This window comes from Diorhabda sublineata, chromosome 7 (genome assembly GCF_026230105.1).
Source record: "Diorhabda sublineata isolate icDioSubl1.1 chromosome 7, icDioSubl1.1, whole genome shotgun sequence".
Lineage (NCBI taxonomy): Eukaryota > Metazoa > Arthropoda > Insecta > Coleoptera > Chrysomelidae > Diorhabda > Diorhabda sublineata.
In genome coordinates, this window is record NC_079480.1 from 5,379,538 (window position 1) to 5,392,123 (window position 12,586).

At 32.9% G+C, this 12,586-nt stretch overlaps 1 protein-coding gene across 1 annotated transcript in view; it reads right to left on the reverse strand.

The window, feature by feature from the left end:
- Positions 1-12,586, reverse strand: part of LOC130446821 (ionotropic receptor 25a) — a 97,278-nt gene that overhangs the window by 29,704 nt on the left and 54,988 nt on the right. The window contains exons 2-3 of the mRNA XM_056783304.1: positions 5,860-5,988; positions 2,321-2,524 (exon numbers count right to left, since the gene is read on the reverse strand). Coding sequence (XP_056639282.1) covers positions 2,321-2,524; positions 5,860-5,878 — 223 coding nt within the window. The 5' untranslated portion in view covers positions 5,879-5,988. The remainder of the gene's footprint in view (positions 1-2,320; positions 2,525-5,859; positions 5,989-12,586) is intronic.

Below are 12,586 nucleotides of genomic sequence, written 5' to 3' on the forward strand. Positions count from 1 at the left end.
GAAAAACTGGCTAAAAATAAAAACTAATATTCTAAAAGCCGCAAAGGAATCTCTCGGCAAGAAAACAGTGGACAAAAATAAACAACTCAAAAATAAAACGCCACGGTTCTGGAGGAAAATAAAAGAAAAATGTAAAGAAAAGAAAAAAGCGTACCTGAAATATATGACAAACAAAACCCATATGAGAACTATAAGAGGATTCGCAAAGAGACGCATAGGCTCGTCAGAATGGTTAAAAATAACCACTGGGAACGCTTCTCAAAAGATCTAGAACATGACTTCTACGGATTACAAAAGAAAATATGGAGATTTATAAGAGGACATAGGCAAAATGTGAAAGAAATAGTAGAAGTAAAACATATAGGAATAAAAACATGGATAGACTACCTAAAAAGAGTGTACTCACAACAAAAGAACCGGAAACACCAGAAATCACAAATGATGGAGAGACCAGAATAAGTACAAAGGAAGTGAAGGAGGCTCAGAGAAAACTAAAAAACTGAAAGGCTACAGGCAGTGATGGAATAGCAGATGAACTTTTATAAAATTGTGGGAAAGCAATGACCGAGCAGTTGGCAGTGTGCATTAACAAAATATTAAAAAACAAAAAAGTACCTCCACTGTTTAAAAAAGGTGACAGAAAATCCACTGTTTAAAAAAGGTGACAGAAAAGAACCGGAAAACTATTGACGAATCAATCTTTTGAACACTACTCTAAAAATGACAACCAAAATTTTAACCCAACTAATAAATCAAAGAATATCTTTTGAGGACAAACAACAAGGTTTTAGAAGTGGGAGATCATGTACAGACGCAGTATTTGTAACTAGACAAATCACAGAGAAAGCTCTAGAATATCGACCGGCATTCATTTGCTTAATTGACTTGACAAAAGCTTTTGACAGAGTTAGATTAAAAGACGTGGTTCACCTTTTATATAATAGACAAATACACTTAATCGAAGACATATATAAGGACAACAAAATACAGGCCAGAATAGACGGACAACTTACGAAGGAAATAAACATAGACACGGGTATAAGACAGGGAGATTCCTCAAGCCCCTTACTTTTTAATCTCATAATTAATGAAATGATAAAGGCAGTCAAAAAGAGGATAGGTTATAAGATGGGAAATGGAGAAATAAAAATTCTCTGCTATGCAGATGATGCTATCCTTATAGCAGAAAGTGAAGACGACCTACAAAGATTGGTCTACAAATTTAACATAGTAGCAAAGAAGCTGAATATGGTAAATTTACAATTTTTTGACATTTAAGGGGTTAGCGTTAGCCAGAGGCAAGAAAAAATGAGAATTTTCAGTATTTTTTTGCTATTAAATCATGTTATTTCACAAAAGTAGTTATATGGCATTATTATACAATGTTTTGACTTGAAGTCACGAAAATTTCAAAAAAAAAATTTAATTTACAAAGTTATAGCTGGTTTTGTTGGCCCAGTTCCAAAAAAAGGTCCTGCGGTGATAAGTCCTTGGAGATTCATCTAAAATAATCGGATTAAAATGTTAGTTTTTTAAATATATCGTTTTTTTCAAAAATTAACAAAATGGCGGCCTCTGGAAATTTTTGTCTAGATTTTTAGGAAAAAATCAACAGTTAATTGGTCTTAAAAAATCGAAATTTTTGAAAAAAAAGTCCTTCGATCAGGCCCGAGTTTATTATGTATTCTAAAAGCTGTATAAATTTCATTAAAATCTACTGAGCGGTTTTCGAGTTGCAGTTGTCACCAGTTCAAAAAACATAGTTTTGAGAAAAACGCGTTTAAAGTTTCACACTAGATTCACGTACAGAAATACGAATTATTGAATTACTTACACCGAGTCATCTATTCCTGGGCCATATAATAGTTCTTCATCCATTGTGGAAGTTTCCAAAACATCAATTTGCTGTTGCCTGCGAAGCATTCTACCTTCCCGAGTGTTGTCGTTGGCGTGCTGATCTGCCACACGTGCAGCATCCATTTTTTCAGCATATCGCTAGCTACCTGCTCCCGAGCGCTTTTGAAGTGCCCGAGCTCTCTTTGTTATTTGTCGAATAACTCAAAAACTAATTATCGGATCAACTTGAAATTATCAGAGAATATTACACTTAACAAAAATGCAAAAAAATTGATTTCTTGAAAATTCTGACTACCCCTAATCCCATAAAGCATTTTTATCTTTCTCTTTCTCCTTAACAAAAGATACCACATTAGACAAGGTCCGAATTACTGTGAAAATATTGGATAAATTGGTTATTATAATAAAGAAATGAAATTAAAATAAAAGAAATAACATATTTTTGGTATAAGAAGGTACTCACAAGAAGGGTCTTCAAAAATAAAGGTTACGTCTGTTGCATTTCTCAAGTCCAAATAACCGTCCAATAAATTCAGGAATGGTGCAAGAGAAACATCCAATTTAATATATGGTACACCAGCTTCTAACAATAATGATCTTATTTCTTCATCTTCAAACCAACTGATATCCAATACTAAATTCCCACCATTTGTTAAACTGTTGCATACTAAAATGAAATATTATAAAATATAGTAAAAGATGTTTAACACAAAATTCTGTTAATTTGCATTGTTTGATTTGTTCACTTCATGGCCTTTTGTGACTGATTTGTTCTTCTATAACAACGTTCAAAAAATATAGGGTAAATGGATATTATAACGCATTTCATTATCGATTTTCAAGAAACGACTTGCTTTCCTAATAAACTCTGTTCTTTAAAAATATTAACAATAAAAAGTAGGAAAGGTAAAATAATGATCAACGGTTCTATGCACTTGGTATATATGAGTAACTTACAATGGTCGGTTTCAAGACTTTACTTGAAATAGACATTTGAATACGAGGTGTGGATATTAAGTAACGGAACTAGCGCTGCTACAAAATAAGTACACATGCGCCAAACGTTAGCCACTTTCCATGTCTGGAGACAAATCAGTGTAGCCGTAAACATGATGGCAATGAATGTTTGTCGCGGCCACGTGTTTTAGAGTGGTTTAAGTTTTTAAGACGTCGGAATCGGATGAAAAAGTCGGTACTCTCGTTCGACCTGATGGACATGCGATTGCTGAATCTATGGGAATTGACAAAGAATATGTGCGACAAATTTTACTCATTCGCCGGTTCTTGCACCGTGAGACATCTATTTTTTTCCTTAGGTCAAATTTGCTTAAAAGGAATAATATTTGAGTCTGTTGCAGCTGTGACGGAAAAAGGCGGCGCGTGTCCTGAAAGAACTGATAGAAAAAGACTTCCTGCATTGTTTCGAACAATAGATTTGCATGGAGCGATGTAGGGATAAAGGAGGATATAAAAGGTAATGATAAATAACCATACAAATATCAAAATTTAATATTTTAAATCACCAGTTTCGTTATTTAACAGCCACACCTCGTATTGCGTGAACGTGTTTTTTTGCTTATGGCAGTGATAAAATTGTCGTAAATAGTGGAAAATTTATCATCAGCAGAGTTAAGTCAAGGTATGTTAAAATGTATATATAAATAAATTTATTGATGGTTGAAAAAAACAAAGAATTTATATTTGAATAAGCTATTGGGAGAAGTTTCCGTTGTCGAGGATTTCGCCTCGTAGTAGGTAGTGAGAATAGTGAGTGAGGTAGAATTTAATAAAATGTCTCTCCTTTCCGAAGACCCCAAGGAAATTCGTGTTTGATTTTTTTTAACAAGAAATTATTATGCCTCCTACAATCTGACACACTTCTCTTTTTTCTCTTAGCTAGAGCTAGGCTGGACTTTTATGCTATGGCTCATCTTATATAGATGAATGCCGTTATTTGAGAATTCAGAAGTCATCTTTACAGTACTAATTTGAGTCCAGAAAATGACTCTTGAATTATCCCAATTTCAATTAGTCTCAAACGATCCGTTAAGCTATTGAGGGTTCTGCCTTGAATAGGAACACTCTCCCAGACACATTTTAATTAAAAGTAGGGGGGAGAGAGAGATGATATGATCTGCCCCATCAATATTAATTCGAACAGTTCAGCCTGCTGCAGCCTTAAATCGACTTCAATTGATCTCATTGAAATCACGCTGAAGACGCGCAACATGATTGACAATTCCATCCTGAGCATTCATGATTACATAAGAAAAGAAAGATTCCAGAAGCCTATCTAATCTCTGACTTGAACTCAGCTCTTACACAGAACTCAACTTGGCCGAAATATCCTTGGCCGTTTCACAAGAAGACGTGAGTTCATTATTAGTAGCATGCAGCGTATTTACCAAAAAGAGCTGAGCAAGCGAGTCTTTGGTATCGAATTTATCAACTTAATATTTAAGACATCCAACACCTTATGATGCTTAAGCAATAAGGTGATTTGCTTTTTCCAACGCGACCAGTTGCTTTAAACCTCCACAAGCCTTGAAATCAAATAATTCTAATGTGCTCATGATCAGCTATCACACAGTCACACATCAGTTCAAAGAATAAACTTGATTAAAGCCTCTCTTGGGTTAAATTCAAATTAAAAAAGAACTAGAACTTTTGACGATGTAATTGAAAAACGACTACTGATATATAATCAATAATATGTCAACATCAAAAAATTTTGACCTTTGACCTTTGACCAAGTCCGAGGTAGGTAGCTCCAACAAAGATAACTTTCGTTTTTCCCAGCTTCGTGTATACATCTTATCGCTAAGCTTCCCGAAAAGATTCTATTCCGTAGTTGCTCTCTGCTTCCTCTTTTCCATGTAGTTTCTAGGTTTGTTCCAACCCGCTAGTCGGGACCGTACTTGGAACGGTTATCGGAAGCGTTTATAGATATTTTGTGCGCAATCTCCGGTAATACTCAGTGCACAGTACACAGACCGTCCCGGAAACGGTTCACGCCCGGTTGGAACATGTAATCTCTTTGCGCAGAATCGTCACCGTACTGAAGACGAGTTTTTGATGGGTTGCAACGAACCTTCCATTAGTTAGTTCAAGTGTTATGATTGGAATCTGTCTATATTTAGCCATCATTTTGTGTTGCCCGACTGCTTGATGAGGGGATGTAATGTGATGAAAGATTAGTTAAATTACTTCATATTCCTGCATTTTAATTGCGTTCGCTAGTTGAGCGGATTTGCCGGTCGTGAGTTGAAATCGCGTTCTCGCAATTTTTGACAATTGACAATTTTTGACAATTTTTTTAAAGGAATTATCACTGCAAATTTTCTCTTTACATCGAAACAGGTGTTACAACTGTCTGCCCTCTGTTGGAGATTTACTATAGTACCTGCATCGTTACTAGAATTTAACACCTTAAATTTTCTTATGTTATCAGAAAGAATTTTACATCATCGCATCCTTTGCTGGAGATTTACAATACTAATGGAACTAAAAGAAAAATTTAATTTTTGATAATAAATCCAACTAGAAATTGGAAAATAAATACAGTTTATAAAAATTAAAAAAAAAGCTTTCATGGCATATGAAACTAAAAAATGGAAAATAAATATAGTTTGAAAAAACTTAAAAATACGTTTTTGAAGCACATCAAACTGAAAAGTTATATATTTTTTTAAATGAGCTTAAAACTAGTATTATTGTAAAAAGCGCCCCACGTCATTTTTTGGTCTATTTTTTTTTCTAAAGCCTACACCAAAAAATGAACAAACTCGTCATTAAAATGAGCGATAGTCTTTGAGAGACCAAAGTAAAGAAGGCATTTTAATAGATGATTTACAAATAAAACAAGTGAGTAAAAAATTTGTTATTTAATCGCGATAAAAAATATACTGGGGTAAAGGCAAAATGTGGACACGACAAAGTAGATGGAAGTCATCTCAACTGAAATCAATTTAACCAGATAATAAAAAATTGATTTTTACTCACTATTGGAATTACCTTCCATATCTTCTTGATCTATGATTACAGTTTCTATTTTTATTTGTGAACTATATGAAGATATGAATTTGTTGTACCATTCTAGATATTGCTCCTGTCCTTTCTGACTAATGAACACTGAAAAAAATCAAATTTAATATAGTTATATAATTAAATGAAAGTGTTTCACTTTATAGTGATGTATTGTGTTTCTTAAAGTGCTAAGTCATGACTCCTAAACTGCAGCTTAGGAGTCATGACTTAGCACTTAAACTAAACCTTAAACTAAACCTTTACGATAAGGAAATTGAAATTATAAATAAGAATTTATCGTACTATAACTATTATATTCCATTGCTATCTTGCAATCGTACAGCGGATCTGTGGATAAAATCAAAAAATAAAAATTTCGCGATGGAATAATAGTTTTTCATTCTAAAATGAAAAATAAAAAAAATTCAGTGGTGAACAACCCTTAACATTAAGGGGAATGAAAAATAAATGTACGATTCTCAGTCCTAGCGGATATGCACACAAAATTTCATGAGAATCGGTCAAGCCGTTTCGGAGGAGTTCAATTACAAATACCGCGGCACGAGAATTTTATATATTAGAAGATATCGTATATTTCCGTATTTTGTCTTCAATAATTATAAAATTATAAACGAAATGAATCGTAGTTTTTCTATATTTTTGGATTTCACAGTAAATAAATTATAAATAACAAAAAAAACTGATTTGAAATCAGCGCCACCTAATCGCTGGAAAGTAGTAAAAATTTTTTAAATTAACTTTAAAGTGGTAAAAAATGCAGTAATTGTGTAGTTAAGATAAAACATAGAATTTAAATTCCATTTAGTATGAATAAACACAAACAAGATTTGTATCATTCAATTGATTTTTTTTCAATTATTTTGAAAAGGTGTTGCTTGCAATAAAATTATTTTTGACAAATACGTTTATATATATAATTTATATTAAATGGTGAGATGCAGTATATGGCCGGTTGTTTCTTACTCTTACGAGAGTAGCTCGATATCAGTAAAAATTATTGCAACTTATGATACTCGGTTTTCAGGCGCAAGTCAAAGTACGTGAGGAAGAGAGCATAAAATAAATTGAGAGTGTGGATGGCCGTCACTTCTGTTGCCTCGTATCGAGAGCTTCTAGTAACCATCCCGCGAGAGTCTAGATCGAGCATAAATATGCCAACCTCTTGTCTTAGTGAAAAGTCAAGAATGAATGACAATGGACGACAGCCGAACAGACCCTAAACCGTACATATAATTAATATTATCAATTCAATAAAAAATACATCATGTAATGGAAAATCCAGATATGCTAAGTAGCCGCCCGCTTTTCACCCGGTTCTTTTTTTTTTCTAAATAAATATATAAACTAACATTTCTATTAATTTCAATCTAATTAATAATAAAACACAATTTTTGTTGACGTTTTTTCAGTGCGATCGTTGATTCATTTACTGGGCTACAACATAATAATTCAGAATGATCATTTGTTACTCCTTGTAAGTGCTATGGGCAAAGATACACACTGTCAAAGAAATTTGATCGAGACATTATCTAGTAAACAAATTAATTCACAAACGTCTCTAGCACCCGTAATGCAAATAGTTTATTCAGGTTTCAAACCAGTTTGTTGTTTATTTCTAGTATTTTAAATATCACTTTACAATGTGGCTTATCTTTAAAAATAATCTATATACTTTATACATTTGTTGGTCATTGCCCCATTCAAATTATCTTGAAAAGGTAGAATCACATGGAAAAATTGATAAAAAAATGAACGATGCAGATTGAAACTAGATTTTGTTAAATTCGGTATACAAAATAATGGAATATGAGAATAAAAAAATTTTACTTGAATAATCTAATATTCGCGATCATAAAAACTTCACAAATAGTGTGTTTTCCGGGATTTGATGCAAAAAATTCGGGAGTGAGTAAATGCTGTGAAAAAAATTCATTTCTCATTTATAGGCCTTTAAAGTTGCGACATCAGAGCTATTCCTGCCCACACATTAACACAAAATCGATGTTTATTCTTTGTTTGAATTGTGCCGTGAGGATTTTCATCTGCCCATAAATGTAATCATGAGAATTAATGATTCAAACCAAATACCCATCCTTGAGAAGGTTACAATATTCAAAATTCTATTATTTCTGGTTCCAATCATTTACAAACTTTTCCTTAGTATACACGAGTATATCATGAAATTGAAGCTCTCTTCTGTTTGTCTGGATTGTAATTTGTTATCATCGATAGCGTTCTAATCAAATATATGTTATTTGTTATTGTTTTGGTTTGTTTATTCTGTTTTATTCTTTTATCGTATTGATGACACTTTAATCTATTTTGCAAATATTGTGATGTTCGTCCCATGTAAACAGCATCATAATTATTGAAAAGAGTTTCATATACAAACTTAATTTTTCGATAATTTTGATTTTAGTCTACCGAAATATTTTGTAGTGTGTTATTCATTTCGTTCCATGTTCACTGAAATAATTTGATAACTGATGGAAAAGCTCTTCTACATACGGTGAGTTTAACACTCATAGATAATCTTAATATACGGAAATAGATAATGAAATATTTTAAATAATTTAGGTGACATCTGCGTGGTTGTAGGTACATCTAAAGAAACCGAAAAAAATTTGAAAAATCACATAAGTTGTAGATTTTATATCTAATTATACTGATGCCGACTTTTATTGTTGATAGTCGATTGTGGACAGTTCATTGTTGTTTATTGTGAATTGTTTATACAAACATATTCAAACTAAAAACAATTATTCAGACACAATAACCTCGAAAACTGACATACACGTTCAAACAAAGAAACACTCAAATATTGAAACGATTAATTTCTCAAACTTACAAACAACAAAACACTCAAAAAGCCAACCAGTCATATATTCGATACTCGAAAATCAGCAATCAACTATCAACTACTCTTCACCACTCTAACAATATAATCCTTAAAACTCACACATTTGAACACTTAAACTCCAAAACTCAAACTGATGAAATCAACTGTTTTCATTTGATCCCGTTCTTGTTTTTTAATTCAAATATTTCATTTCAAAAGTCTTTCAATTGTATATTCAGTAGTATCTTATTCAACTGATGATGTTTATACAGGGAAAATTACAAAGGATAGTAGATAGTCCAAAACAGTGGTACAAATAATATTTTTCAATCCATATGTTTTATCCATGTACTATTAATGTCATTCCAATATCTACAATTGCTATCAACTGTACAATTCAATATAAACGTAACTTCATCGGAACATATTATTATAGTTTTAAAATCAGGTTGAGGGTTTACTTTTGAATTATTAATGTGTCTCAAAATTCCACTTGTTTCTTTGAAAGCATATATGTTTCCCATTCTTTTCTCGATAACGTCCTCGTGGGCGTATTTTGTGTTCTTAGGTGGTGGATAAATTTTCCTTTGTCTTTATTTGTCAATTGCAGTATTTTAGTTTAGGAGAATAAATACCCAAGAGAAAGATAATTTTACTTGGAGACGCAAATGAAAGGGGATCAATCCATCATGAAACTAACGACAATAAGCACGGATAGCCCAAGTGGCTGAAATAATGAATATGACGTGTTTATCGCCCATGAAAAAATAAAGAAACGTTTTTTTTGTTTACACCATAGCTTGCAAGCTCGTTCTCGCGTCTTGTTATCAGGCAGGCCTGTTTTTTCGCACTTTTCGACAAACAACGCTTTCATTTTTTGAACTTTTTCCTCTCCCTGTGAGCTGTTTGTTGAGTTTATTACTGCTTCTTTTAAACTTCTTCATTTTTGGTGAATAGACATGAAGCCATTCTGCATCAGATCCTCTCTTAGTTTATCTTACTATGCCCTACTGTTTTTTACAATGACAAAATCTCAGAATTATTCTAGATAAAGCGAATCATTCCAACATCATTTTCCAACAAAGGGATAGTTTCGAATATTCACGAATTCAAGAATAGCAATAGATGAAAAGTAGAGCTAAAGAAGGCATGAACAAATTGATGAAGATCTGGAAACTCGAATTTACTATTATTCTTTGAGATGTATTGTTAATCTGGAGATAAGCAAAAATATTCCAAACCAGGAAAAACAATTTTAAGAAATTGTAGAGGAAAAAAGAATGAGATCAGAATTCCACCACTGGATATTAGTTTCAATAACCAGCTTATCGTTTTCATTTTCTATTCGTCTTCTGTCTTTGAAGACGATGGCTTTGTTGCCGAAACTGTATAATTATGTATGAGCCTTGCGGAAAACGCATTTTCTTCCTGAATTTTTCAACTATTAAATGTTCAAACCTTCCTTTTATATCCTTCAATATCAAATTATATCTGTATTACTAGCAAATTTTCATTATTTGGAAACCATAGCACGTGTACAGATTTCCCGTGTGATAGTGTCCAATTGAAACATTACTTTCTTAATAATTACCGTATTTTATTATTCTAATACTAAAATAAATATATGATTGTAACTTACATAACACACGAAAAATAATAGTTTGAAGAAAGTTCATTGACTTTCGTCAAGGATATTGATATATTAAATAACAAGATTTAACAACTGTTCAGCGTTCAGTATTTATTTGCATCGTTACAACTATGATAAATGATTTATTTGAAAGTTTTTATCTTGTTAAATTAGGTGTTGATACTACAATAAAAAAGTTGTTCTACAACTTATTCACACAGAAGTTCCTTTTTGATGTGATTAAATATAATATTCCGTACAATTAAAAATAGTTAAATCAAGGTTATGAGTGCAAATTGCTTGGTACGACTGTAAATTATGATAATTATACTGATAATTACGAATTTTGTTAGGCCAGTTGACGATATCACAGAATTTTCATGATATACATTTGAAATAATGCAATTGTGATCAAAAACAGAGTGGTTAAGAGATGCAGATGTAATTAAATATTATAAGTTCTGAAATATACAGAAAATTTTGGTGGGTGAACTACGAAAAGATACAACCACAATTAAGGGTAGAACGACATAAGCATGTCGATTTGAAGACACTACGAGGGTTGCAACTTCAGTTTTTAGATACTCGTAGATAAATGAAAACAAAAATTCAGGTGAAGAACAACGTTGACTTCGTCATTTATTTTTAAGCTGCGGAAATAAAAAGATCATCAATTCGATATTTTGACTATTCAAAAATATTTTTATTTGAGCTGATGTGCTGATGATTCGTCTTTTACGAACGGTTTCCCTGATTTTCTGATTTTTTCGAACACATCTGACAAAAAAAATGCTTGTAGACTATTCAGAATTGACCGATCTACTTTGCTCTTATGGAGCGGTGGTGACCTCTCCAGTTATTCCGAAAAAGCAAGCGACCATATGCTTCGAAGTGCTTCTTCGGCGAACAACTTTTCTTGGATTTGGCTCGTCTTGAAAGAACCATACAGTCGATTGTTGTTACGCTCTTATAGACGTCTTTTGAAGCAACGGTATTGAATTTCTTTGCACCAATCGACACGAACTTTTTTTAACGATTGTTGAATTATGTGGTATCCAACATATCTTTTTGACAGCCAAAAGTTGATGCAATATTGAATGTATGCGAATGGAACTAATGTTCAATTATGCCTCAATCTCACGGTATATCCCATGACGATCTTGCAATATCAGTTTCTGCACTACAGCCAATTTTGGACGACCAGCGAAACTCGGTGGTTCGAAATGGTGCTTCATCATCAAATGTCGAAGCGAATTGATCGGCACACTGCTGTCGGTTTAATTCATATCGAAAGTCAAACAGCACTCACCCGACAACACGTTCTGATAACGTTCCCATTTAATAATGTCAAACTTTACGATAGAAATTTCAGGTTTGATATATTCACATCGGTGTTGCGATAGCACAAATTTCATGAACCAACCCTCGTACTACAAGTAAACTACGAGGTTTCTGGAATTTTCATCCCGTGTTCTCAACGTCCAAAAATTTCTGTTCCACCAATGTCCCTAATATAAATATAGTTCTTCTCTAGATTTATCTCGAGATTTCGCTGCCTTTTCTTTAGTAATCAACATCAAGAGAAAAAAGCAACATCGCATACATATTACGTGTTATTAAGCATTGAAATTTGAAAAGGATTTCGAGCATCTGACCACGGTTCTTAGACCATTTTTATCGAGCACTGCTTGTCATATATCACGAACAATTTTTACTTTCAAGGCGTCCATGTTTTTGGTATATCAATATAAAGCAGTGACATCACATGGACCCACAAGGAATAGTCGAAGATGTCAAACAATTCAACCTTGGCAAGTCCATCCAAGTTAGAATCAACTTGGCCAAATCTGGGTCACTATTTGATTGGTACGTAATGCCATCCTTCTGGAACCACATCTAGTCCAGATCAATATCATTCATAGTTTGATAAAAAACATTCATCAGGTTAAATTTTTGACGACATAACGTCCAAAGAACCCACCAGCATGTAAACTTTACAAAAACCGTGCATCAGGATATCACGAGGCCATTTTCTTTGGCAGACAGCCAAAGTATATGGTCTCGTGCTCTATATTCTAGACCAATTTAGCCGCATTAAAAAGACAAAGCTTATATTTCTGCAATAGACAATACATAGATAACTTATATATTCTGCGTTTATATCAGGGAACTTCTCTTTAGTGAACATTTCGATGAATGCCTTGTTTAGATGG